Source organism: Lepidochelys olivacea (genome assembly GCF_965140295.1).
Source record: "Lepidochelys olivacea isolate rLepOli2 genome assembly, chromosome: 23".
NCBI lineage: Eukaryota > Metazoa > Chordata > Testudines > Cheloniidae > Lepidochelys > Lepidochelys olivacea.
Window position 1 is genome coordinate 14,953,061 of NC_140433.1, and position 23,979 is coordinate 14,977,039.

The window sequence follows — 23,979 nt, forward strand, 5'->3', positions numbered from 1 at the left end:
CTGGGACGAGGCCGTGAGTTCCGAGGCATGGCCAGCAGGGGGCGCCCGTGGCCTGGCACGTCGGTCCCGCTGGGGCGGGGTGTGGGGCGGGGTGTGGGGCTGGCTGGTCGCGGTGCAGTGTGGGGGAAGCCTGGTGCAGTCCATGAGTTCAGACCTGCTCGGAGCCGGGACCGGCGGCGCCGCAGCCGGGTAGGGGGGAGTGGGGCCCCCCGGGGGGGGAGTGGGGCCCCCCAAGCCATCTCCTTAACACGCCCCCCGGTCCCGCCCCGCCTCAGTTTCCCCCAGTCCCACTGGCTGGGGGATGCTCGCTTCTTAGGATGCGAATCCGCCCCCTTTAATCCGGGGCGGGGGTGACGGGGAGTTTGGGGGGCAGTTGCTTCCCTTACCCCCCATTGGGGTGCCTGAGAATTTCTTAGGGAGACCCTAAATATCTTCCCCTTCAGTATGGAACGTCACCCCCAAACTCTGGCTGCACCCCCGGCTCCTCACCCCCCTGAGACCCCCCCACCCGATCCTCACCCCGCTGAGATCTCCCTCAAACGGATCCCCACCCCTCGGCCCCCCAACCCCCCGGAGCCAGTGAACCCCAATTCCCTGAAGATCCTGCAGCATGTGTCCCCCGGAATGGAGAAACCCCCCCTCACTGCCCCCCTAAATCTACAGCAACCCCTCCGCAGGCAGCCTGGCTCCTTGCCACGCCCCCACCCTGGGGAGCCCCCCCATGAATCTCCCCCCCCCTTGGGTGTCTCTCCCCAGCCAGCGCCCCTCAGCGTCTTTCCCACGCCCCCTCTGCCAGCGCCCGGTTCCGCCCCAAACCCGGTAGCCCCAGGGGCCACCCTGGGAGCCCCCCTGCAGCACCGGCCCCGCCCCTGAGCTCCTGTGACCCCAGTCGGCGCCCCCCAAAGGGGACCGGCCCCTGCCCCCCATTCCCGCCGCCCGGAGCCAGCTCGTCCCGGGTTAATGCCGGATTCCCGTGGCCGGGCGGGGGGGGTCAGTGTCCAGGGCCCCTCATGGGCCTCGGGGTCCCCGGCTGCAAATCCTTTAAAGCTGCCCCGGCGGAGCCAAAAAACAGCGATTAGCCCCCCCGGGTCCCCCCCACGCAGGGGCTGCGGGTCGGGAGTGAGGGGCAGCAGACGGGAAGGGGGGGAATAGGACCCGCAGCCCCCCCCAGCTCTGCCGGTGCCCCTCACTCCCGACCCGCAGCCCCCCGCCCGCCCGGCCCTGCCCCCCCAGCCCTGCCGGTGCCCCTCACTCCCGACCCGCAGCCCCTGCTAGCCCGGCCCTGACCCCCCAGCCCTGCCGGTGCCCCCCACTCCCGACCCGCAGCCCCCTCTTCTGCCTTGTCCGGGTGCCAGCCTGGTTCCCCCATTTCGCATCCCCCCCCCCCGGTTAATTTCTCTCTGCTCCAATCTCAGCTGCTCTGGCTGCCTGAGGATTAAATGAACCCGCCCCGCCCCGCCCCCACCTGCTCTGGCCTCCCCCCCCCCCCCCACTGGGCCACCAGGGCCAGGCTGGCACAACAGGGCACGCGGGAAACTGCCACACGGCTACCAGCTGAACCAGTGCACACAGGTGTGTGCGGGGAGCTGGGGCTGCGGGTCGGGAGTGAGGGGCACTGGCAGGGCTGGGGGGGGCAGGGCTGGGCTGGCAGGGGCTGCGGGTTGGGAGTGAGGGGCACCGGCAGGGCTGGGGGGGGCAGGGCTGGGCTAGCAGGGGCTGCGGGTTGGGAGTGAGGGGCACCGGCAGGGCTGGGGGGGGCAGGGCTGGGCTGGCAGGGGCTGCGGGTTGGGAGTGAGGGGCACCGGCAGGGCTGGGGGGGGCAGGGCTGGGCTGGCAGGGGCTGCGGGTTGGGAGTGAGGGGCACTGGCAGGGCTGGGGGGGGCAGGGCTGGGCTGGCAGGGGCTGCGGGTCGGGAGTGAGGGGCACCGGCAGAGCTGGGGGGCAGGGCTGGGCTAGCAGGGGCTGCGGGTTGGGAGTGAGGGGCACCGGCAGGGCTGGGGGGGGCAGGGCTGGGCTGGCAGGGGTTGCGGGTTGGGAGTGAGGGGCACCGGCAGGGCTGGGGGCGGCAGGGCTGGGCTGGGCTGGCGGGGGGCTGCAGGTCGGGAGTGAGGGGCACTGATGTGATCATGGAGCCCAGGGAGGGGTGCGAGGTCTCCCCTCCCCTCTGCTGGCTCCGGGCCCCTCATGTCCTCCAGCCTGTCACGCTCTGAGTGGGGCTGACGTCTCCCTTTGTGGCCCCCAAGTCTTTCTGGGCCCCCGTCCCATTCCCCAAGCAGCCCTGAAAGCCCCATTATCCCTGGCCCTGCCCCCAGCCTAACAGCCTTGGAGTGAGGGGCACCGACAGAGCTGGGGGGCCCAGGGCTGGGCTAGCAGGGGCTGCGGGTTGGGAGTGAGGGGCACTGGCAGGGCTGGGGGGGGCAGGGCTGGGCTGGCAGGGGCTGCGGGTCGGGAGTGAGGGGCACCGGCAGAGCTGGGGGGCAGGGCTGGGCTAGCAGGGGCTGCGGGTTGGGAGTGAGGGGCACCGGCAGGGCTGGGGGGGGCAGGGCTGGGCTGGCAGGGGTTGCGGGTTGGGAGTGAGGGGCACCGGCAGGGCTGGGGGGGGCAGGGCTGGGCTGGGCTGGCGGGGGGCTGCAGGTCGGGAGTGAGGGGCACTGATGTGATCATGGAGCCCAGGGAGGGGTGCGAGGTCTCCCCTCCCCTCTGCTGGCTCCGGGCCCCTCATGTCCTCCAGCCTGTCACGCTCTGAGTGGGGCTGACGTCTCCCTTTGTGGCCCCCAAGTCTTTCTGGGCCCCCGTCCCATTCCCCAAGCAGCCCTGAAAGCCCCATTATCCCTGGCCCTGCCCCCAGCCTAACAGCCTTGGAGTGAGGGGCACCGACAGAGCTGGGGGGGCAGGGCTGGGCTAGCAGGGGGCTGCGGGTCAGGAGTGAGGGGCACCGACAGAGCTGGGGGGGCAGGGCTGGGCTAGCGGGGGGCTGTGGGTCTGGGTTCTCTCCCTGGCTCTGGGAGGGGTGTGGGGGCTGGTGGTTAGAGCAGGGGGGGCTGGGAGCCAGGGGAGCTGCCTTTTGGCACCCATGGGGTTAACTCTGGGGGGGGACATGCCCCCCCCCAAAGCCCAGGCTGCCAGAGACTCCCTTTGTTCCCGGCTGCTCTGTTATCAGGCCCAGCCTGTGCCCCCCTCCCCCCCAGGGCCAGGACAAAGCCTGGCATTCAGTGGGCACCGCGCCCCCCACCCACTGCGGGGGCGGCCAGGCCAGGGGCCAAGGCCCTGGTGCTGCAGAACCCAGCCAAGGCCCGGCCTGTCCCAGCAGGGGGTGCTGTGGGGCGCAGGGTAGGGGGGCAGGCTCGGGGGGGAGAGCTCCAGCAGGAGGGGGCCGCAGGGAGCCCAGGTGTCGGGCTCTGGGCTCCCCACATCTCTGCGGGCTAGGCAAGGCCCAGCTCAGGCAATGCCCCCCCAGAAGCCCCCCCACACCTCCCCCATAGCCGGCCCCGATCCGGCCCTGCAGGGATGGGGGCTGCCTCCCCCTCTGAGCCCAGTGACCCAGTTGGCTCGGCAGCCCCGGGCCAGCAGGGGATCGATGGGCATCGGACGGGGGTCGGGGCGGGAGCTCCTGGGGGGCAGGGCTGGGCTGGCAGGGGCTGCAGGTCAGGAGTGAGGGGCACCCTGTCCTGCCGGGGGGGTTGGGGGGAGTCAAAGACCCCCTTAGTCACCCAGCAGTTTATTAATAACCCTGGCAAATAAACCAGGGCTCCCCCCGACCCACCTGCCTGGGGGGCAACCTGCTCCCCCTGCGTGTCGGGGGTCGGGGGCCGCGTGCCAGGCCCTGACGGCCGACTCTCCGTGGGGATAGGCGCTGGGTGCCGGGCACGGGCTGGTGCGGGGAGAACAGAGGGGTTCATTGACAGAGCCTCGAATCCCCCCCAACCCCCCCACTCGCCTCCCCCCAGGAGAATGAGAGGGGACGCGGATCGCCCAGAGCCCAGGGGTGAGCACTGAGACCCCCTCGCAGCCGATTGGTGAGTGGGGCTGGGAGCCCGGACGCCTGGGTTCTCTCCCTGGCTCTGGGAGGGGAGTGGGGGCTGGTGGTTAGTGCAGGGGGGCTGGGAGCCAGGACGCCTGGGTTCTCTCCCTGGCTCTGGGAGGGGAGTGGGGGCTGGTGGTTAGAGCAGGGGGGCTGGGAGCCCGGACGCCTGGGTTCTCTCCCTGGCTCTGGGAGGGGAGTGGGGGCTGGTGGTTAGAGCAGGGGGGCTAGGAGCCCGGACGCCTGGGTTCTCTCCCCGGCTCTGCAAGGGGAGTGGGGGCTGGTGGTTAGTGCAGGGGGGCTGGGAGCCAGGACGCCTGGGTTCTCTCCCCGGCTCTGGGAGGGGAGTGGGGGCTGGTGGTTAGTGCAGGGGGGCTGGGAGCCAGGACGCCTGGGTTCTCTCCCTGGCTCTGCGAGGGGAGTGGGGGCTGGTGGTTAGTGCAGGGGGCTGGGAGCCAGGACGCCTGGGTTCTCTCCCTGGCTCTGGGAGGGGAGTGGGATCTGATGATCAGAGCAGGGGGGGCTGGGAGCCAGGACTCCTGGGTTCTCTCTCTGGCTCTGGGAGGGGTGTGGGATCTGATGATCAGAGCGGGGGGGGGGGGGCGCGCTGGGAACCAGGACTCCTGGGTTCTCTCTCTGTGGGGAAGGGCTTTTCCCTCAGGTTCCTTTGTCTTCTCTGCCTGCCCCACCCCTGCCTATTGTCTGGTTCTCCCTTCCCCCACCTCCCGGGGGCGGGGGCGGGGGGGGAGGAGACATGTTGGGGCCTGCGGGAGAGACCTGATTCCCAGCCCGCCCCCGCCCCACCTGGCTGGCAGTCACCGCAACCCCCTCTGCCCCCCAGCTCAGCAGGTCAGGGCGGAGCCCGGACTCCTGGGTTCTCTCCCCAGCTCTGGGAGGGGAGTGGGGGCTGGTGGTTAGAGCAGCGGGGGCTGGGAGCCCGGACTCCTGGGTTCTCTCCTGGGTTCCTCAACCCACCAGCTGTGCCTCCGGGTTTCCAGACGGCCCCATCTGGCGCGTCTGTGCGGGGGTGGGGAGGGGGGGCCTCAGTGGCTGGATTTCACTCCCTGGCGCCCCCCAGGGACAGAGGGAGGTGGAGCAGCCTGTCCGAGCTGCATTGAGCCTGGGGGTGGGAGGGGACTTCCCCACCCTGGGCAGGGGCAAGGGGGGGCACAAGGGGCATCTTTGCCCCCCAGGTCCCATTGCTAGTGTGCAAATCCCTCCTCTCCTCGCACGCTTGGGCCCCTGCCTGTTGGACGTGCCCCAGGTTCCCTCCCAGTGCCCCCCATTCTGCCCCACAGCCCATGCTCTGGGTTCCCCCCTCCATGCCAGCTGCCCGACCTTGAGCCCTCCCCCGTCTCTGCCCCCAAGTCTGAGCCGAGAACTCAGTGAGCTGGGCGGGAGGGGTGGGGTGGGATTAACTGGGGGGGGGGGCGGCAGAGAATTAATCTCCATCCTAAATCCTCCTGCAGCTGGGGGGGGGAGGGGCTGGGAGCCAGGACTCCTGGGTTCTCTCACCAGCTCTGGGAGGGGAGTGGGGACTGGTGGTTACAGCAGGGAGGGGGCTGGGGGCCAGGACTCCTGGGTTCTCTCCTTGGAGGCTGTCCGTGCTCCATCTCCCAAGTCCCCCTAACCCTGTCCCCCTTTTCTCTCTCTCTCTCTCAGGCTTCAGACATGCCCCCCCTCCTTGCCCCCTTCCTCCTCCTCCTCCTCGCCCCTCCCTGCCCCTCCCGCCCGTACCCCTCCTTCTCTGCCCCCAACGCCACCTTCAATCACCTGGCGCGGGCCAGCGGCTCGGGTGCCCTGTACGTGGGGGCCGTGAACGCCCTGTACCAGCTGACGCCGGAGCTGGGCCTGGCGGGGCGGGCGCGGACCGGGCCGGAGCTGGACAGCCCCGAGTGCCTCCCCTTCCGGGACCCCCGGGACTGCCCCCAAGCCCGCCCCACGGACAACGCCAACAAGCTGCTGCTGCCCAACGAGGGGGCCGGGGAGCTGGTGGTCTGCGGGCAGCTGGCCCAGGGGCTGTGCGAGAAGCGGGCGCTGGGCGACGTGGGCCGGCTGCTGTACCGGCCCGAGGAGCCGGGCGACAGCCAGTTCGTGGCGGCCAACGAGCCCCGGGTCTCCACGGTGGGCGTGCTGGGGCGGCAGGCCGGGCGGGACCTGCTCTTCGTGGGGCGCGGGCTGACGGGGCCGCTCTCGGGCGGGATCCCGCCCGTCACCGTCCGGCCCCTGGCGGGGCCTGGCCCCTTCTCCAGCGAGGGGATGGGCAAGCTGGTGGTGGGCGACTTCGCCGACTACAACAGCAGCTTCGCGGGCGCCTACGCGGCCGGCGGCCACGTCTACCTGCTCTTCTCCCGCCGGGGCGCCAAGGCCCAGCTGGATTATCGCCCCTTCCTGGCCCGGCTCTGTGCCCGCGACCCGCAGCTTTACTCCTACGCCGAGGTGCCCCTGGAGTGCCGGGGCCCCCGTGGGCACCGCTACAACCTGGCCCGGGCCGGGCAGCTGGCCCGGCTCCCGCCCCCCCGGGGGGACGTGCTCTTCGTGCTGGCGGCCGTGGGGCGGGGGGCCACGGCCGCCCCCAGCCCGCAGACGGCCCTGTGCGCCTTCCCGCTGGCCCAGCTGGACGCCGCCGTGGAGAGGACGCGCCGGGCGTGTTACACGGCGGGGGGCCGGGGGCCGGGGGGCCGGGAGGAGGCCGCCATCGCCTACGGGGTGACGTCCCGCTGCGCCCAGCTGCCCAAGGTCCGTGGGGGGCGGCGCCCGCGTCCCGGCACCAGGCCAGGGGTCCCCGGGTCACCGGCCCCCTTCCCCCGTGGGGTCCCCGGGTCACCAGCCCCCCCGCCCCGAGGGGGTCCCCGGGCAACCGGCCCCCTGCCCTGCCCCGAGGGGGTCCCTGGATCATGGGCCCCCTGTCCCGCCCCCAGGGGGTCCCCGGGCAACCGGCCCTGCCCTGCCCCGAGGGGGTCCACGGATCACAGGACCCCTGCCCCAAGGGGGTCCCCGGGCAACTGGTCCCCCCCGCCCCAAGGGGGTTCCTGGATCACGGCCCCCCCCCGCCTCAAGGGGTCCCCGGGCAACCGGCCCCCCCCTGCCCCACCCCGAGGGGGTCCGGGCAACTGCCCTCCCCGCTCCTGAGGGGTCCCTGGATCACGGGCCCCCTGCCCCGCCCTGCCCCCAAGGGGTCCCTGGGCAACCGGCCCCCTGCTCCCAAGGGGTCCCCGGCCCCCCGCCCCACCCCAGAGGGGTCCCCGGCCCCACACCGGGCCCGTTGCTCACCCCTGCGTCTCGCCCCAGGAGTCCCCGGACGTGTACCCCTGCGGAGACGAGCACACCCCCAGCCCCATCGCCGGCCGCGTGGCCGTGGAAGCCGGCGCCCTGGTGACTGGGCTGCCGATGCTCACGGCCGTGGTGGCGACGGTGGAGGCCGGACACACCATCGCCTTCCTCGGAGACGGGCTGGGGCAGCTGCACAAGGTGTGTGGTGCGGGGCGGGGATGCTCCACCCCAGAGCTGGCTGCAGCTGGGCAGGGCCGGGTGCGCGGGCTGAGGCCACTGGAGAGGTGGCTCCACCCCAGAGCTGGCCGCCCCCCGTCGTGCCTAACACCCTCCCCTCCCCCCATGCAGGTGTATCTCAACTCCTCCGTGGGGCAGGTATACAGCACCGTGCACCTCGGCCAGCGCTCCCCCGTCAGCCCCGACCTCCTCCTGGACGGCAACGGGACCCACCTCTACGCCATGACCGAGTCCCAGGTGCGCCCTGAGCCCTCCCTGCTCCAGGGCAGAGGCCGCCCCGCCCCAGAGGGGGCCGCGTCTCGGCGGGGCTGGGGGCGTGGGGCGGGGCCGGGGTCGCGGGAGGGGCCACGTCTCGGTGGGGCGGGGGTGTGCGGGGAGGCGGGGCTGCGTCTCTGGGGGGCCGGGGGTGTGGGGGGAGGCCGCGTCTCGGTGTGGCTTGGTTGGAGGCTGCCCTGGAGGGGGCCGCCTCTCTGGGGGGCCAGGGGTGTGGGGGGAGGCCACCCTGGAGGGGGCCGCATCTCTGGGGGGCCGGGGGTGTGGGGGGAGGCCACGTCTTGGTGGGGCGGGGGTGTGTGGGGAGGCCGCCCTGGAGGGGCTGTGTCTCTGGGGGGCCGAGGGTGTGTGGGGAGGCCACCCTGGAGGGGCTGCGTCTCTGGGGGGCCGGGGGCGTGGGGGGAGGCCGCGTCTTGGTGTGGCTTGGTTGGAGGCTGCCCTGGAGGGGGCCGCCTCTCTGGGGGGCCAGGGGTGTGGGGGGAGGCCACCCTGGAGGGGGCCGCATCTCTGGGGGGCCGGGGGTGTGGGGGGAGGCCACGTCTCGGTGGGGCGGGGGTGTGGGGGGAGGCCACCCTGGAGGGGCTGCGTCTCTGGGGGGCCGGGGGCGTGGGGTGGGGCCGGGGGCATGTGGGGAGGCCGCGTCTCGGTGGGGCGTGGGGGGAGGCTGCCCTGGAGGGGGCCGTGTCTCTGGGGGGGCGTGGGGTGGGGCCGGGGGCATGTGGGGAGGCCGCGTCTCGGTGGGGCGTGGGGGGAGGCTGCCCTGGAGGGGGCCGTGTCTCTGGGGGGCCGGGGGCGCGGGGGAGGCCGCGTCTTGGCAGGCCGTGGGGCAGGGGCGCGGGGGAGGCCGCCCCAGAGGGGCTGTGTCTCTGGGGGGCCGAGGGTGTGGGGGGAGGCCACCCTGGAAGGGGCCGCATCTCTGGGGGGCCGGGGGCACGGGGGAGGCCGCCCCGGAGGGGGCCGCGTCTCTGGGGGGCCAGGTCTCCCTCCCCCCCTCACGCTCCGTCCCCCCAGGTCACCCGGGTCCCGCTCTCCGAGTGCCCCGGCTTCCAGGACTGCGCTGCCTGCCTGCACGCCCGCGACCCCTTCTGCGGCTGGTGCGTCCTGCGGGGCCGGTGAGTCCCGTGGCCGCGGGCCCTGCCCCAACCCGGGGGCGGGGGGGGGTTCAGACGCCCGGGGGAACGCGCTGCCCTGGTTTATGTAGGACCTACACCAAAGCCGGTGGGCGGGGTGGGGAGGCGGGGCTATGAGGGGAGTGGTGACAGACGTACCCGCCCGGCCAATTGGCTGCCCCCCCCCGGCTGTCCCATCCCCTCACCTGATTGGCTGCTCGGCAGGTGCACCCGCAAGCTGGAGTGCGAGCGGGTCAAGGCCGCCGACCAATGGCTGTGGAGCTACGGGGCCAGCAGCCAATGCCTGCGCGTCGAGAGGGTGACGCCGGCCAATCAGAGCCGCGAGGAGCAGACGGAGGTGAGCGGTGGGGGGAGGAGCCTGCAGGGTGGGTGGGACAAAGGGGCTGGGATGGGCGGGGCCAGGGAGGGCAGGGAGGGGCGGGGCCGGGCGCTTTGGGGGCGGGGCAGGAGGAGGGGCGTTTCAGGACACTCAGCCCATTGGATCCATGACACCCCCCAGGTCTCGCTGTGGGTGCCCCGGCTGCCCCCCCTGGCTGAGGGCGAGAGCTACCACTGCGCCTTCGGGGAGCAGATCAGCCCCGCCCTGCTGCAGGACGCCTGGGTCCGCTGCCGCTCGCCCCCCAGCCCCCAGGTGCCGCCCAGCCAGGAGGGCAAAGGTCAGCATGGAGGGGGGCTGTGGACGGGGGGCGGCCCTTTGGGAACACTGGGGGGGGAGAGAGAGGAGGGGTCTGGACCTGGCCCCCATCACCCAGCATGCCCTGGGATTGGGAGAGGAGCAAAGGATTCTGGGTGGGGGAGAGAGGCCAGTGGGGGGAGGGGAGCTGGCCTTGGCAGGGGGTCTGGGCGGGAGCGGGGCCGAAGGGGCAGGGGATGGGCAGTAAGCCGGATGCCCCGCCCCCAGATCACGTGACCCTGGCGCTGTCCCTGATGTTCGAGGACGTGGTGGTGGCGGCAACGGACTTCGTCTTCTACGACTGCAGCGCGGTGACGCGCCTGGAGCGCTCCTGCCCGTGAGCCGGCCGGGCTGTGGGTCGGGAGCGAGGGGCACCAATGGGGGGGCAGGGCCGGGCTGGCAGGGGCTGTGGGTCGGGAGTGAGGGGCACCGGCAGGGCTGGGGGGGGCAGGGCCGGGCTCACAGGGGGCTGCGGGTCGGGAGTGAGGGGCACCGATGGGGGGGCAGGGCCGGGCTGGCAGGGGCTGCGGGTCGGGAGTGAGGGGCACTGATGGGGGGGGCAGGGCCGGGCTCACAGGGGGCTGCGCTGACCCCATTTCGTCCCCCTGCCCCCCAGGTGCGGCGGGTGCGTGGGCAGCCCCTGGCCCTGTCACTGGTGCCCGGGGAGTCACCGCTGTGTCCCGGGTGCGTCCTGCCCCCACGGCGAAGGGACCATCTACAACCAGAACGTGAGGGACTCGCCTCTGGGGTGGGGGCGGCGGGGAAGGGGACCCAGGCGTCCGGGATGGCATCTCTGGGGTGGGGGAGGGAACCCAGGCGTCCGGGATGGTATCTGTCGGGTGGGGGAGGGATGGCAGGGAAGCGGATCCAGGCGTCCGGGTTGGCATCTCGGTGAGGGGGGCGGGGAGAGTGGGGAGGGGGACCCAGGAGTCTGGGATGGCATGTCTGGGGCGGGGGGAAGAGGACCCAGGCATCAGGGATGGCATCTCGGTGTGGGGGGGGGCGGGGAGAGTGGGGAGGGGGACCCAGGAGTCTGGGATGGCATGTCTGGGGCGGGGGGAAGAGGACCCAGGCATCCGGGATGGCATCTCAGGAGAGGGTGGGGAATGGGGAAGGGGACCCAGGCGTCCGGGACAGCCTCCCCAGTGCTTCCCTCCAGTTGTTCCCCCAGTGTAACCCACTCTGTCCTCAGGTCCAAGAAGGGGGCCCCTGGGGCCCCGAGGCCTGCCCCAGCCTGGGGGGCGTCGAGGGGTCCCCCCTGGTGCCCGTGGGGGTGACCGTGCCCCTGAGCCTGGCAGCCCACAACCTGCAGCTTCTGGGGGTGAGTTGGGGGGCAGGGAGGAAGGGGGAGGGGAGTGGGAGGCGGAGTCTGGGGAGCAGGTTGGTCTCGCTCTCCCCCCCCAGCAGGCGCCGTTGCCAGGGTTACACTGGGCTGGTGGGGGGGTCAGGCCTGGTCTCACTCTCCACCCCCCCCCGCAGGACCCGTTGCCAGCGTTACACTGCGTGGTGGAGGTGGGGGGGGCGCCCGTGTCGGTGGAGGCGTCGCTGGATGAGGAGGGGGGGGCCCAGCGGGTCCGGTGCCGCCCCCACGTCTACAGCTACTCCCTGCCCCCCCCCGAGCTCCCAGCCCCCCTCTACGTCACCGTGGGGGGCACAGGGCGCCTGGACAACCGGGGGGACCTGCACGGTGAGTGACCAGGCGCTGCGAGCTTCCCCGTGGCAGTGCCCTGGGGGACGCGGGGCGCTGCGAGCTTCCCCGTGGCAGTGCCCTGGGGGGGATGTTGTGAGCTTCCCCACGGTAGTGCCCGAGGGGGTGGGGAAGGGGCGGTGCCCTGGGGGCGGGGCAGGAGTCAGGGGGCGGGGCTGGGACACGCTGATCTCCCTTTCTGCCCCCCAGTGACCCTCTACAACTGCTCTGTGGGTCGGGCCGACTGCAGCCACTGCCTGGCAGCCCCCCCGGAGCTGGGCTGTGTCTGGTGCCCGGCCGGGGGGGGTCCCGGCTGCCGCTACCGGGACCTCTGCCCCCCCGGCACCGCCGAGCCCCTCTGCCCCACCCCCATCATCCAGGCGGTGAGACTGGGACGGGGGGGGGGAGATACTGGCTTGGAGGGACCGTGGGTCTGATGGGGGCCCCGGGGCTGACCCTGGGCTGGGGGCACAGGGGGGAGGAGGCTGGGCTGGGAGGTGTGGGTGGGGGGACACCAGGCTGGGGGGTGCAGGTGGGGGGGAAGCTGGGCTGGGGGGTGCTGGTGGGGGGTAAAGTTTGGGCGGGAGGAAGGTGGGCGGGGGGTGCTGGTGGGGGGCAAAAGTTGGGCTGGGGGGTGCTGGGCCAGGGGTAACTTTGCCTCCCCCCAGATCCAGCCCCACAGCAGCCCCCTGGAGGGGGGCGTGTCCCTCACCATCACGGGCTCCAACCTGGGCCGGCGCCTGGCGGACGTGGGCTCGGTGCGGGTGGCTGGCCGGCCCTGCGCCCCCGACCCCCCCCTCTACCGCGTCTCCACACGGTAAGGGGGTGCCCCCTGCTGCGAGCTTCCCCCAGCAGTGCCTCTGCCCCCCGCTGCGAGCTTCCCCCAGCAGTGTCCCCGCTCCACTGCTTGCCCCCCGCTGCGAGCTTCCCCCAGCAGTGCCCTCGTCCCACTGCCCGCCCCCCCACTGTGAGCTTCCCCAGCGGTGCCCTCACCCCACTGCCCGCCCCCCACTGCGAGCTTCCCCCCAGCCATGCCTTCCCCAGTGCTGCGAGCTTCCCCACAGCAGTGCCCCTTCTCCCCTCACAGGATCGTGTGCCGCGTCTCTCCAGGGCAGAGGGGCGTCTCCGGCCCCGTTGAGGTCACCGTGGGGGACCGGCCCCCCGGTGTCTCCGCCGACCACTTCACCTACCAGGTCAGCGCGGGCTGGGACTGGGGGGTGCCGGGGGCTGCTGGACTCATGACGTGGGGGGTGGACAGACCGTGGAGGGGGGCAGGAGCCCTCTCTCTGCTGCTGCTGCTGCGAGCTTCCCCCCAGCAGTGCCCTTTCTCCTCCCCACACCAGGACCCCAGCCTGCAGGAGCTGCACCCCCGGATGGGCCCCATGGCAGGGGGCACCCGGCTGACCATCCTAGGGGAGGAGCTGCTGACAGGCGACCAGATCGCAGCCTTTGTGGGAGACCTGCCCTGTAGCATGTGAGTCCCCCCGCCCCCCGGCTCCCCCCCAAAGCTCTGCCCCCCATGGCTAACCCCTCTCCCCCCCACTCAGAGTGGCCCCCGTGGAGCCCACGGCCATCGTCTGCGTGACCAGCCCCAGCCCGGAGCCGCGGGCGGCGTCTGTGCGGGTGCTGTATGGACAGACAGAGCGCCGCCTGCAGGGGGGTACCTTCGCCTACACCCCGAACCCCAACATCACCAGGGCGGAGCCGGCCACCAGCTTCCGGGGGTAAGAGACGCGGGGGGCTGCGAGCTTCCCCCAGCAGTGCCCCCCCAGCCGGGGTCTTCCGCAGGGCTGCGAGCTTCCCCCAGCAGTGCTCCCCCAGCCGGGGTCTTCCCCAGCGCTGCGAGCTTCCCCCAGCAGTGCCCCCCCAGCCGGGGTCTTCCCCAGCGCTGCGAGCTTCCCCCAGCAGTGCCCCCAGCTGGGGTCTTCCCCAGTGCTGCGAGCTTCCCCCATCAGTGCCCCTAGGCGGGATCTTCCCCAGTGCTGCGAGCTTCCCCCATCAGTGCCCCTAGGCGGGGTCACCCCTAGTGCTGTGAGCTTCCCCACAGCAGTGCCCCCAGCCCAGGTCTCTCTGAGATGCCAGGTGGGGGCGGGCTGCGAGCGTCCCCGAGCAGTTCCCCCAGCCGGGGTCTTCTCCAGCGCTGCGAGCTTCCCCCAGCAGTGCCCTTGGCTGAAAAGTAGATTCCAGCCCTTCTCCCCTTCCCGCTCCCCCTCACTCACCCGGACTCCTGGGTTCACAGGGGCGGTCGGATCATCCGTGTGGAGGGCACCCACCTGGACGTGGTGCAGCAGCCGCTCATCAAGGCCCTGCTGGTGCCGGGGGGGCCGGATGGCAGCAGGGGGAGCAGGAGGAAGAAGAGGGGGTGCTGGGGGCCCCCCCGAGCCCTGCCGACCCCCCCGCGCCCCTGCTCCATGGTGGGGGACCTGCTGGAGGTGAGCCGGGGGGCAGGCGTGGGGGCTGGGCTGTAGGGGGATCAGGGGGTGTCTCTGACAGGCCTGGGAGGGGGCTGCTGGCCGCCCCCCCATGGCTCTTACTCCCCTGTGCCCCCCCAGTGCTGGGAGCCCTGCTGCCCCAACTCCTCGGCGCTGATGCTCTGCCCCACGCCGGCCGTGCCCCCCGGCGCACCTCTGCGGGACCTGCTCTTCGTGCTGGACGGGCTGCGGCTCAGCTTCACGGTGGCCAGCGGGGGGCGCCCCTTCGCCTACGCCCCCGACCCCCAGCTGCGCTGGCTGGGCCGTGGGGCCCCCGGCGCCCCCTACAGCCTCAAGCCGGGCAACGTGCTGCACGTGGAGGTGAGGGGGAGGGGGGCTGCGGGGTGGGAGTGGGGATGTGTACAGGGAGGAGGGGTGGGGCTGGCGGAGGGGAGTTAGCGGGGGGTTGGGGGAAGGGATGAGGCTGGGGGGGAGGAGGGGGGATGCTATGGGGAGGGGGGGATGCAGGGAAGGAGGGGTGGGGCCGGGGGAGGGGGAGGGGGAGGGGAGTTAGCGGGGGGTGGGGGGCCGGGGGAGGGGAGTTAGCGGGGGGGACACGCAGGGAAGGGGGGTGGGGCCGGGGGAGGGGGAGGGGAGTTAGCGGGGGGTGGGGGGCAGGGGAGGGGGGCCCCCCAGCTCGGTGTCCGTCTGTCCCGGCAGGGGGACGGGCTGACCCTGGGGATCTCCAAGGAGGAGGTGATGGTGCGGCTGGGGGAGGGGCTCTGCGCGGTGAAGACCCTGACCCGCACCCACCTGTACTGCGAGCCCCCCCTGCGCCCCCCCCGGCCCCTCAACGCCTCCGCCGGCCTGCCCGAGTTCATCGTGAGTGCGGGGCACATCTGGGGGGCTGGGCCCCTTTCCCGGGTGGGGGCAGGGGCTGCAAGGGAAGTGGGGGGAGGGGGAGATTGGGGGGGCCTGGGCCCCTTTCCCGGGTGGGGGCAGGGGCTGCAAGGGAAGTGGGGGGAGGGGGAGATTGGGGGGGGGCCTGGGCCCCTTTCCCGGGTGGGGGCAGGGGCTGCAAGGGAAGTGGGGGGAGGGGGAGATTGGGGGCCCCTGGGCCCCTTTCCCGGGTGGGGGCAGGGGCTGCAAGGGAAGTGGGGGGAGGGGGAGATTGGGGGGGGGCCTGGGCCCCTTTCCCGGGTGGGGGCAGGGGCTGCAAGGGAAGTGGGGGGAGGGGGAGATTGGGGGGGCCTGGGCCCCTTTCCCGGGTGGGGGCAGGGGCTGCAAGGGAAGTGGGGGGAGGGGGAGATTGGGGGGGCCTGGGCCCCTTTCCCGGGTGGGGGCAGGGGCTGCAAGGGAAGTGGGGGCAGGGGGGGCGGGGGGCTCTGCTCCCTGACGCCCCCCTGTGTGGCCCCCCAGGTGCAGATGGGGAACCTGCGTCTGGAGCTGGGCCGGGTTCGCTATGACACGGAGCCGAGCCCCCGCGTCCCCCCCGAGGCGCAGGTCGGCCTGGGGGTGGGGGCAGCGCTGCTGGCCTTCCTCGTGCTGCTCCTCATCCTCATGTACAGGTGGGGGGCCGCTGCCGGGGGGCAGGAAAATCAGCCTTTGGGGGGTTCTTTCCACCCTGCCCCCTCCCCATCCCCCTCTGCCAACCTCCGCCCTGCACCACAGAGCCCCCGCCAGCCCCTCCCAGACCAGGGGTTCTCAAAGTGGGGGTCGGGACCCCTCAGGGGTCGCGAGGCTCTTACTTGGGGGGGTCGCGAGCTGCCAGCCTGCACCCCAAGCCCCCCTTCGCCCCCAGCCTCCTCGCTCGGATCTCCCTCCGCCCGCCCCCCACCCGGCCAGCCCCTCCCTCCTCGCTCGGATATCCCTCCGCCTGCCCCCCACCTGGCCAGCTCCGCCCTCCTCGCTCGGATATCCCTCCGCCCGCCCCCCACCCGGCCAGCCCCACCCCGTCCTCCTCGCTCGGATATCCCTCCGCCTGCCCCCCACCCGGCCAGCCCCTCCCTCCTCGCTCGGATCTCCCTCCGCCCGCCCCCCACCCGGCCAGCTCCGCCCTCCTCGCTCGGATATCCCTCCGCCCGCCCCCCACCCGGCCAGCCCCACCCCGTCCTCCTCGCTCGGATATCCCTCCGCCTGCCCCCCACCCGGCCAGCCCCTCCCTCCTCGCTCGGATCTCCCTCCGCCCGCCCCCCACCCGGCCAGCCCCGCCCTCCTCGCTCGGATATCCCTCCGCCTGCCCCCCACCCGGCCAGCCCCGCTCTCCTCGCTCGGGTATCCCTCCGCTGGTGCAAGGGGTAACAACCTCCTGCTGCTGCTGCCGGCTAACGGAGCGCCCCCGCAGGCGGAAGAGCAAGCAGGCCCTGCGGGATTACAAGAAGGTTCTGGTGCAGCTGGAGAACCTGGAGGTCAGCGTGGGGGACCAGTGCCGCAAGGAGTTCACCGGTACGGGGGGGCGGTGGGATCTCCCTGAGGATTGGGGCTGGGGGGCGGGGGAGGGGTATCTGCGGAGGGGTATCTTGGGGGGGAACAAACAGGGGGCAGAGCGAGAGGTGGGGGAATAGTCCCTGGGCAGGGGGGCAGGAATATTTAGGAGCGGAAATAGTCCCTGAGGGAAGTTGGGGGTGGGGAGGTGGGAGTGGAGGGATACAGGAAAAGAGTCCCTGAGGGTGGCTTGGCAGGAACGGAGGGATATCGGGGAGGGGAAATATTCCCTGAGGGAAGTTGGTGGGGGTCAGTGGGGGAGCCAAGAGATGTCGGGGGGGAGGAACAGTCCCTGAGGGGAGTTGGCAGGAGTGGTGGGATATCTGGGAGGGGGATATGGGGTGGAAGGATATCTGGCAGGGGAGGTAGTCCCCAGGGGCCGTGGGGTAACCCCCTGTCCCGGGGTCCCCGGGCAATGCTCTGACCTGCTCCCCACGAAGCCAGGCAGGACTCTGGGGGAGTCTCCTCTCGGGGAGCAGCCTGTCTGCAGGACACACAGCTCCCCCGGCTTCCCCCTTCCTGGGTCTGACCCTGGAGCCTCCAGCCTCCCCTGCCCCTCCGGGCGCTTCCCCCAGCGAGTCTGCCCAGGCGGGGACCTGGGGGGCCAGAGGGTCCTGCCCCCCAACTCCGCAGCCAGACGGGACTCTCAGCCAGCCGGGGAAACAGAAGGTTTATTAGACGACAGGAACAGGGTCTAACACAGAGCTTGTAGGTGCAGAGAACAGGACCCCTCAGCTGGGTCCATTCTGGGGGGCAATGAGCCAGACAACCCCGTCTGCCCTTCACTCCTTGTCCCCAGCCAGCCCCAAACTGAAACCCCCTCCAGCTCCCCCCTGCTCTGGGCTTTGTCCCTTTCCCGGGCCAGGAGGGCACCGGATCCCTTTGTTCTCCAACCCTTTAGCTCTCACCTGGCAGGGGGAAGGGCCCAGGCCACCAGTGGCCAGGAAACAGGGTGTCGGCCATTCTCTGTGTCCAGACCCCTGCACACACCTGCCCTTTAGGGCTCTGCAACCATCATACCCCCTTACCCCACCCCCTAGAGACTTAAGAACTGCCCAGGGGAAACTGAGGCACCCCCACACTATTCAGAGGAAACATTAAGAACAGTCCCACTTCATCACACCCCTCTCCTTGCCCCCCCCAGACCTGATGACGGAGATGACGGACCTGAGCGGGGAGCTGGAGGGCTCGGGGATCCCCTTCCTGGACTACGGCACCTACACCCAGCGCATCTTCTTCCCCGGCCAGGGGGGGCACCGGCGTGGCGGGGGGCCGAGCTGCCCGAGGGGCGCAGGGCCACCGTGGAGCAGGGCCTGGCCCAGCTGTCCAGCCTGCTCAACAGCAAGGCCTTCCTGCTGACGGTGAGAGAGGGGCTGGGGGGCAGGGGTTTTGGGGGCTCTCCAGTATGTGCAACAGCAGGGTCTCCCCACAGTGGTGAGAGTGGAGGCCAGGGGGTTATGAGGGTACATGGGGTGGGGATTATTGGGTTACAGGGCTGTTGATTATTGGATTACAGGGTGTATGGGGTACATGGGGCAGGGGGCTATGGGGTACAGGGGCTATGTGGGGACAGGGGCAGGGGGCTATGGGGACAGGGATTATGGGGATACAGGGAGTATGGGGGCTGGGGGTTATTGGGGGACAGGTTATGGGGGCTGGGGGTTATTGGGGGACAGGGATTATGGGGGTACAGGGAGTAGGGGGACAGGGTTATTGGGGGACAGGGATTGTGGGGGCTATATGGTTGCAGGGGCTATGGGGGATGGATTATGGGGGTACAGGGAGTAGGGGGGCTGGGGGTTATTGGGGGACAGGTTATGGGGGCTGGGGGTTATTGGGGGACAGGGATTATGGGGGTACAGGGAGTAGGGGGACAGGGTTATTGGGGACAGGGATTGTGGGGGCTATATGGTTGCAGGGGCTATGGGGGACAGGGATTATGGGGGTACAGGGAGTAGGGGGGCAGGGGTTATGGGGGGCCAGCCGGTGAGGGGATGGCAGAATGCTGCCCGGGGGGCGCGATGGGGCGCGGGGGGCCCGGCACGAGGGGGCGGCAGCTGACCCCTCTCCCGGCCCCGCAGCTGATCCACACGCTGGAGGGGCAGGCGTCGTTCTCGCGGCAGGACCGGTGCCGGGGGGCCTCGCTGCTGGCCCTGGCGCTGCACGGCCGGCTGGAGTATCTCACCGACGCCATGCAGAGCCTGCTGGGCGAGCTCGTGCAGCGCCACGTGGCCCGCAACCCCAAGCTCATGCTGCGCAGGTCAGCCCCGCGCCCGGGCCCCGCGGACAGAGCCCCCCGCTCGCCGGGCCCCGCGGACAGAGCCCCCCGCTCGCCGGGCCCCACGGACAGAGCCCCCCGCTCGCCGGACCCCGCGGACAGAGCCCCCCGCTCGCCGGGCCCCGCGGACAGAGCCCCCCGCTCGCCGGGCCCCGCGGACAGAGCCCCCCGCTCGCCGGACCCCGCGGACAGAGCCCCCCGCTCGCCGGACCCCACAGACAGAGCCCCCCGCTCGCCAGACCCCACGGGCAGAGCCCCCCGCTCGCCGGACCCCACAGACAGAGCCCCCCGCGGGCAGAGCCCCCCGCTCGCCGGACCCCACGGGCAGGGCCCCCCGCTCGCCGGACCCCACAGACAGAGCCCCCCGCGGGCAGAGCCCCCCGCTCGCCGGGCCCCGCGGGCAGAGCCCCCCGCTCACCGGGCCCCACGGACAGAGCCCCCCGCTCGCCAGGCCCCGCGGGCAGAGCCCCCCGCTCGCCGGACCCCACAGACAGAGCCCCCCGCGGGCAGAGCCCCCCGCTCGCCGGACCCCACGGGCAGGGCCCCCCACTCGCCGGACCCCGCGGGCAGAGCCCCCCCTCGCCCGGCCTGGGAACGCAGCTATTCCCCGCTGACGGGAAAACCAGCCGTGGTGTGACCGGCACCCGCCCACGGAGCTGCTGCTCAGACGGGGGGCTCCCAGAGAACCCCGGGGGGACGCCAGGTCCAGCCCAGCCCCTTCTCCTGGCACGGGACGGAAACGGGGTGGGGGTTGATTAGCTGCCATTGGAACTTGCCCACCGGGGTCCAGGGGGAGGATCAGGCTGGAGGTAGATGGGGGGCACTGGGGGAGGGGCAGGGAGGTGCCCGTGGGGTGAACAGGGGTGGGGGGGGTCTGACAGCGAACCCCACTGAATCCCTGCTCCCCACAGGACGGAGACCATGGTGGAAAAGCTGCTGACTAACTGGATGTCCATCTGCATGTACTCCTACCTCCGGGTGAGCACCCGGACACTGGGGTGAGAGCAGGGGGGCTGGGAGCCAGGAGTCCTGGTTCTCTGGGGGTAGTTAGGGGGTTAGAGCGGGGGGACTGGGAGCCAGGACTCCTGGGTTCTCTGGGAGGGGGTGCTTAGGGGGTCAGAGCAGGAGGGCTGGGAGCCAGGAGTCCTGGGTTCTCTGGGGGTAGTTAGGGGGTCAGAGCGGGGGGACTGGGAGCCAGGACTCCTGGGTTCTCTGGGGGTAGTTAGGGGGTTAGAGCGGGGGGCTGGGAGCCAGGACTCCTGGGTTCTCTGGGGGTAGTTAGGGGGTCAGAGCAGGAGGGCTGGGAGCCAGGAGTCCTGGGTTCTCTGGGGGTAGTTAGGGGGTCAGAGCGGGGGGACTGGGAGCCAGGACTCCTGGGTTCTCTGGGGGTAGTTAGGGGGTTAGAGCGGGGGGGCTGGGAGCCAGGACTCCTGGGTTCTCTGGGAGGGGGTGCTTAGGGGTCAGAGCAGGAGGGCTGGGAGCCAGGAGTCCTGGGTTCTCTGGGGGTAGTTAGGGGGTTAGAGCGGGGGGACTGGGAGCCAGGACTCCTGGGTTCTCTGGGAGGGGGTGCTTAGGGGGTCAGAGCAGGAGGGCTGGGAGCCAGGAGTCCTGGGTTCTCTGGGGGTAGTTAGGGGGTCAGAGCGGGGGGACTGGGAGCCAGGACTCCTGGGTTCTCTGCGGTGTGGTTAGGGGGTTAGAGCGGGGGGTGGGAGCCAGGACTCCTGGGTTCTCTGGAGTCAGAGTGGGGGGAGGCTGCAGCCCCGGACGCCTGGGTCCCACCCTCTGCGTCTCCCCAGGAGGTGGCGGGCGAGCCCCTCTACCGGCTGTTCCGGGCCATCAAGTGGCAGGTGGACAAGGGGCCGGTGGATGCGGTGACGGGCCAGGCCAAGCGGACGCTGAGCGACGGGCGGCTGCTGCGGGAGGACGTCCCCGTCCGGCCCCTGACGCTGAGCGTGCTGCTCCGGGGGGCGCCGGGGGGCGCCGGGGGGCAGCGGGTGCCCGCCCGCGTGCTCGACACCGACACCATCAGCCAGGTCAAGGAGAAGATCCTGGAGCAGGTCTACAGGGGGGTGCCCTTCTCCCAGCGCCCCCCGGCCCACGCCCTGGACCTGGGTGAGGGGGCGGGGCAGGGCTGTGTGGGGCAGGGCCTCTCCCAGCTCCCTGACACACGCCCTGGAGCTGGGTGAGTGGGCGGGGCAGGGCTGTGTGGGGCAGGGCCTCTCCCAGCCCCCCAGCCCACGCCCTGGACCTGGGTGAGGGGGCGGGGCAGGGCTGTGTGGGGCAGGGCCTCTCCCAGCTCCCTGACACACGCCCTGGAGCTGGGTGAGGGGGCGGGGCAGGGCTGTGTGGGGCAGGGCCTCTCCCAGCCCCCCAGCCCACGCCCTGGACCTGGGTGAGGGGGCGGGGCAGGGCTGTGTGGGGCAGGGCCTCTCCCAGCTCCCTGACACACGCCCTGGAGCTGGGTGAGTGGGCGGGGCAGGGCTGTGTGGGGCAGGGCCTCTCCCAGCCCCCCAGCCCACGCCCTGGACCTGGGTGAGGGGGCGGGGCAGGGCTGTGTGGGGCAGGGCCTCTCCCAGCTCCCTGACACACGCCCTGGAGCTGGGTGAGGGGCGGGGCAGGGCTGTGTGGGGCAGGGTAGGGGGGACGTGCCCATGGGGAGGGGGCGGGGGGCAGAGGGGCCCCTCTCACCCCGTGTCCCCCCCCCAGAGTGGCGCTCGGGCGTGGCCGGTCACCTGACACTGTCTGACCAGGACCTGACGTCCGTCACCCACAACGGCTGGAAGAGACTCAACACCCTCCAGCACTACAAGGTGAGGGTCCCGGATGCCTGGGTTCCCTCCCTGGCTCTGAGAGGGGAGAGGGGTCTGGGGGTGGGGGTTCTGGGGTCCCGGACGCCTGGGTTCCCTCCCCGGCTCTGAGAGGGGAGAGGGGTCTGGGGGTGGGGGTTCTGGGGTCCCGGACGCCTGGGTTCCCTCCCCGGCTCTGGGAGGGGAGAGGGGGCTGGGGTTCCGGACGCCTGGGTTCCCTCCCCGGCTCTGGGAGGGGAGAGGGGTCTGGGGTCCCTCCCCTGGCTCTGGGCAGGCAGTGGGGTCTGGGGTCCCGGACGCCTGGGTTCCCTCCCCCGGCTCTGGGTGGGCAGTGGGGTCTTGGGGTGGGGGGTCTGGGGTCCCGGACGCCTGGGTTCCATCCTCCGGCTCTTTTCTCCCCCAGGTTCCGGATGGGGCGACAGTCGGGCTGATCCCGCGGCTCCAGAACGACGTCCCCCAGAGCCCCCACCAGAGCTTCCAATCTGGGGAGAGTGAGTGACCCCCCCGTCCTCTGTGGAGATGGGGCCACCCAGCCACCCACACCTGGAGTCCTGGACAGGACCCTGGACTGAACCAAGAGGGACATGGGGGTGGTGGAGGGTAATCTCTGGACTGAACCAAGGGGGACATGGGGGTGGTGGAGGGTAATCTCTGGACTGAACCAAGGGGGACATGGGGGTGGTGGAGGGAAATCTCTGGATTGAACCAAGGGGGACATGGGGGTGGTGGAGGGTAATCTCTGGACTGAACCAAGGGGGACATGGGGGTGGTGGAGGGTAATCTCTGGATTGAACCAAGGGGGACATGGGGGTGGTGGAGGGTAATCTCTGGACTGAACCAAGGGAGACATGGGGGTGGTGGAGGGAATTTCAGATTGAACCAAGTGGGGGAGGAATATGGGGTGGTGGGACTTTGGACTGAACCAAGGAGGGAAGCCAGGGGGTTGGATCTGGGGGGTCTTGGACTGAACCAAGGAAGGGAATTGGGGGGGGGGTCTGGGGGGCCTTGGACTGACCCAAGTGGAGAGAAATCTCAGGGGGATCCAGACTAACCCTGCCCCCACAGACACCCCGATGCTGGAGGAGGGCGAGGACGGGGGGCTGCGGCTCTGGCACCTGGTGAAGCCAACGGAGGAGCCGGAGGCCCTGAAACAGCAAAAGCGTCGCAGCAGCCTGCGGGAGCGACCCACGGCCATCCCCGAGATCTACCTCACCCGCCTGCTGTCCATGAAGGTGAGCCCCCCTCTGACCCCCCCTCTGACCCCCCCACCGACCCCCCGTGACACCCCCCCACCGACCCCCCGCGGCCCCCCCGCGGCCATCCCCGAGATCTACCTCACCCGCCTGCTGTCCATGAAGGTGAGCCCCCCTCTGACCCCCCCTCTGACCCCCCCACCGACCCCCCGTGACCCCCCCCACCGACCCCCCCGCGGCCATCCCCGAGATCTACCTCACCCGCCTGCTGTCCATGAAGGTGAGCCCCCCTCTGACCCCCCCTCTGACCCCCCCACCGACCCCCCGTGACCCCCCCCCACCGACCCCCCCGCGGCCCCCCCGCGGCCATCCCCGAGATCTACCTCACCCGCCTGCTGTCCATGAAGGTGAGCCCCCCTCTGACCCCCCCTCTGACCCCCCCACCGACCCCCCGTGACCCCCCCCCACCGACCCCCCCGCGGCCCCCCCGCGGCCACCCCCGAGATCTACCTCACCCGCCTGCTGTCCATGAAGGTGAGCCCCCCTCTGACCCCCCCTCTGACCCCCCCACCGACCCCCCGTGACCCCCCCACCGGCCCCCCCGCGGCCATCCCCGAGATCTACCTCACCCGCCTGCTGTCCATGAAGGTGAGCCCCCCTCTGACCCCCCCTCTGACCCCCCACCGACCCCCCCGCGGCCCCCCTGAGCCCCTCGGCCGTGCCCGCAGGGGACGCTGCAGACGCTGGTGGAGGACGTCCTCCAGGCCGTGCTGGGCGCCGGCCGCCCCGCGCCCGTGGCCGTCAAGTTCCTCTTCGACCTGCTGGACGAGCTGGCCGCCCGCCACGGGGTCAGCGAGCCCGAGACCCTGCACATCTGGAAGACCAACAGGTGGGGCCGGGGGAGCGGGGGCCGGGGGAGCGGGGGGCTGGGGGGCCGGGGGGGCCGGGCCGGGGGAGTGGGGGGCGGGGGGCTGGGGGAGTGGGGGGCGGGGGGCTGGGGGGGGCCGGGGGAGCGGGGGGAGGGGGGCTGGGGGGGGCCGGCCGGGGGGCCGGCTCCCCACGTCTCACCCCGCCCCGCCCCCAGCCTCCTGCTGCGGTTCTGGGTGACCATCGTGCGGAACCCCCAGCTGCTCTTCGACGTCCGCGTCCCCGACAACGTGGACGCCGCCCTGAGCGTCATCGGCCAGACCCTCATCGACGCCTGCACCCCCGGGCCGCACAGCGTGGGGCGGGTGAGGACCCCGGCGTCCGGGCAGCCCCCCTCCCTTCCCCAGGGCCCCTGCGTCCGGGCAGCCCCTGCCTCCTCCCAGGGGACCCCGGCGTCCGGGGCAGCCCCTGCCTCCTCCTAGGGACCCCGGCCTCCTATCACCTCCTGCCCCCCCACCCCCGGGACCCCGGCGTCCGGGCAGCCCCCCTCCCTTCCCAGGGCCCCTGCGTCGGGGCAGCCCCCTCCTCCCAGGGACCCCGGTGTCCAGGGCAGCCCCTGCCTCCTTCTAGGGACCCCGGCCTCCT

General features: G+C 72.1%; 1 protein-coding gene across 1 annotated transcript; it reads left to right on the top strand.

Moving 5' to 3' along the window:
* The first annotated feature begins 93 nt into the window (after nucleotides 1–93).
* On the top strand, nucleotides 94–23,851 carry PLXNB3 (plexin B3). Its single transcript, XM_084612507.1, is given in 32 exon segments — nucleotides 94–189; nucleotides 3,948–4,016; nucleotides 5,684–6,760; nucleotides 7,313–7,492; nucleotides 7,643–7,768; nucleotides 8,816–8,916; nucleotides 9,139–9,271; nucleotides 9,434–9,590; nucleotides 9,836–9,944; nucleotides 10,224–10,335; nucleotides 10,800–10,928; nucleotides 11,087–11,294; nucleotides 11,505–11,677; nucleotides 11,963–12,111; nucleotides 12,382–12,487; nucleotides 12,638–12,768; nucleotides 12,842–13,018; nucleotides 13,534–13,726; nucleotides 13,847–14,086; nucleotides 14,426–14,587; nucleotides 15,125–15,273; nucleotides 16,050–16,150; nucleotides 17,334–17,444; nucleotides 17,447–17,550; nucleotides 18,271–18,449; nucleotides 19,379–19,445; nucleotides 20,264–20,579; nucleotides 21,174–21,277; nucleotides 21,678–21,765; nucleotides 22,340–22,506; nucleotides 23,196–23,356; nucleotides 23,552–23,851. Coding segments are annotated over 30 exon segments (5,466 nt in total). The 5' UTR covers nucleotides 94–189; nucleotides 3,948–4,016; nucleotides 5,684–5,692; the 3' UTR covers nucleotides 23,817–23,851.
* Nucleotides 23,852–23,979: the final 128 nt, after the last annotated feature.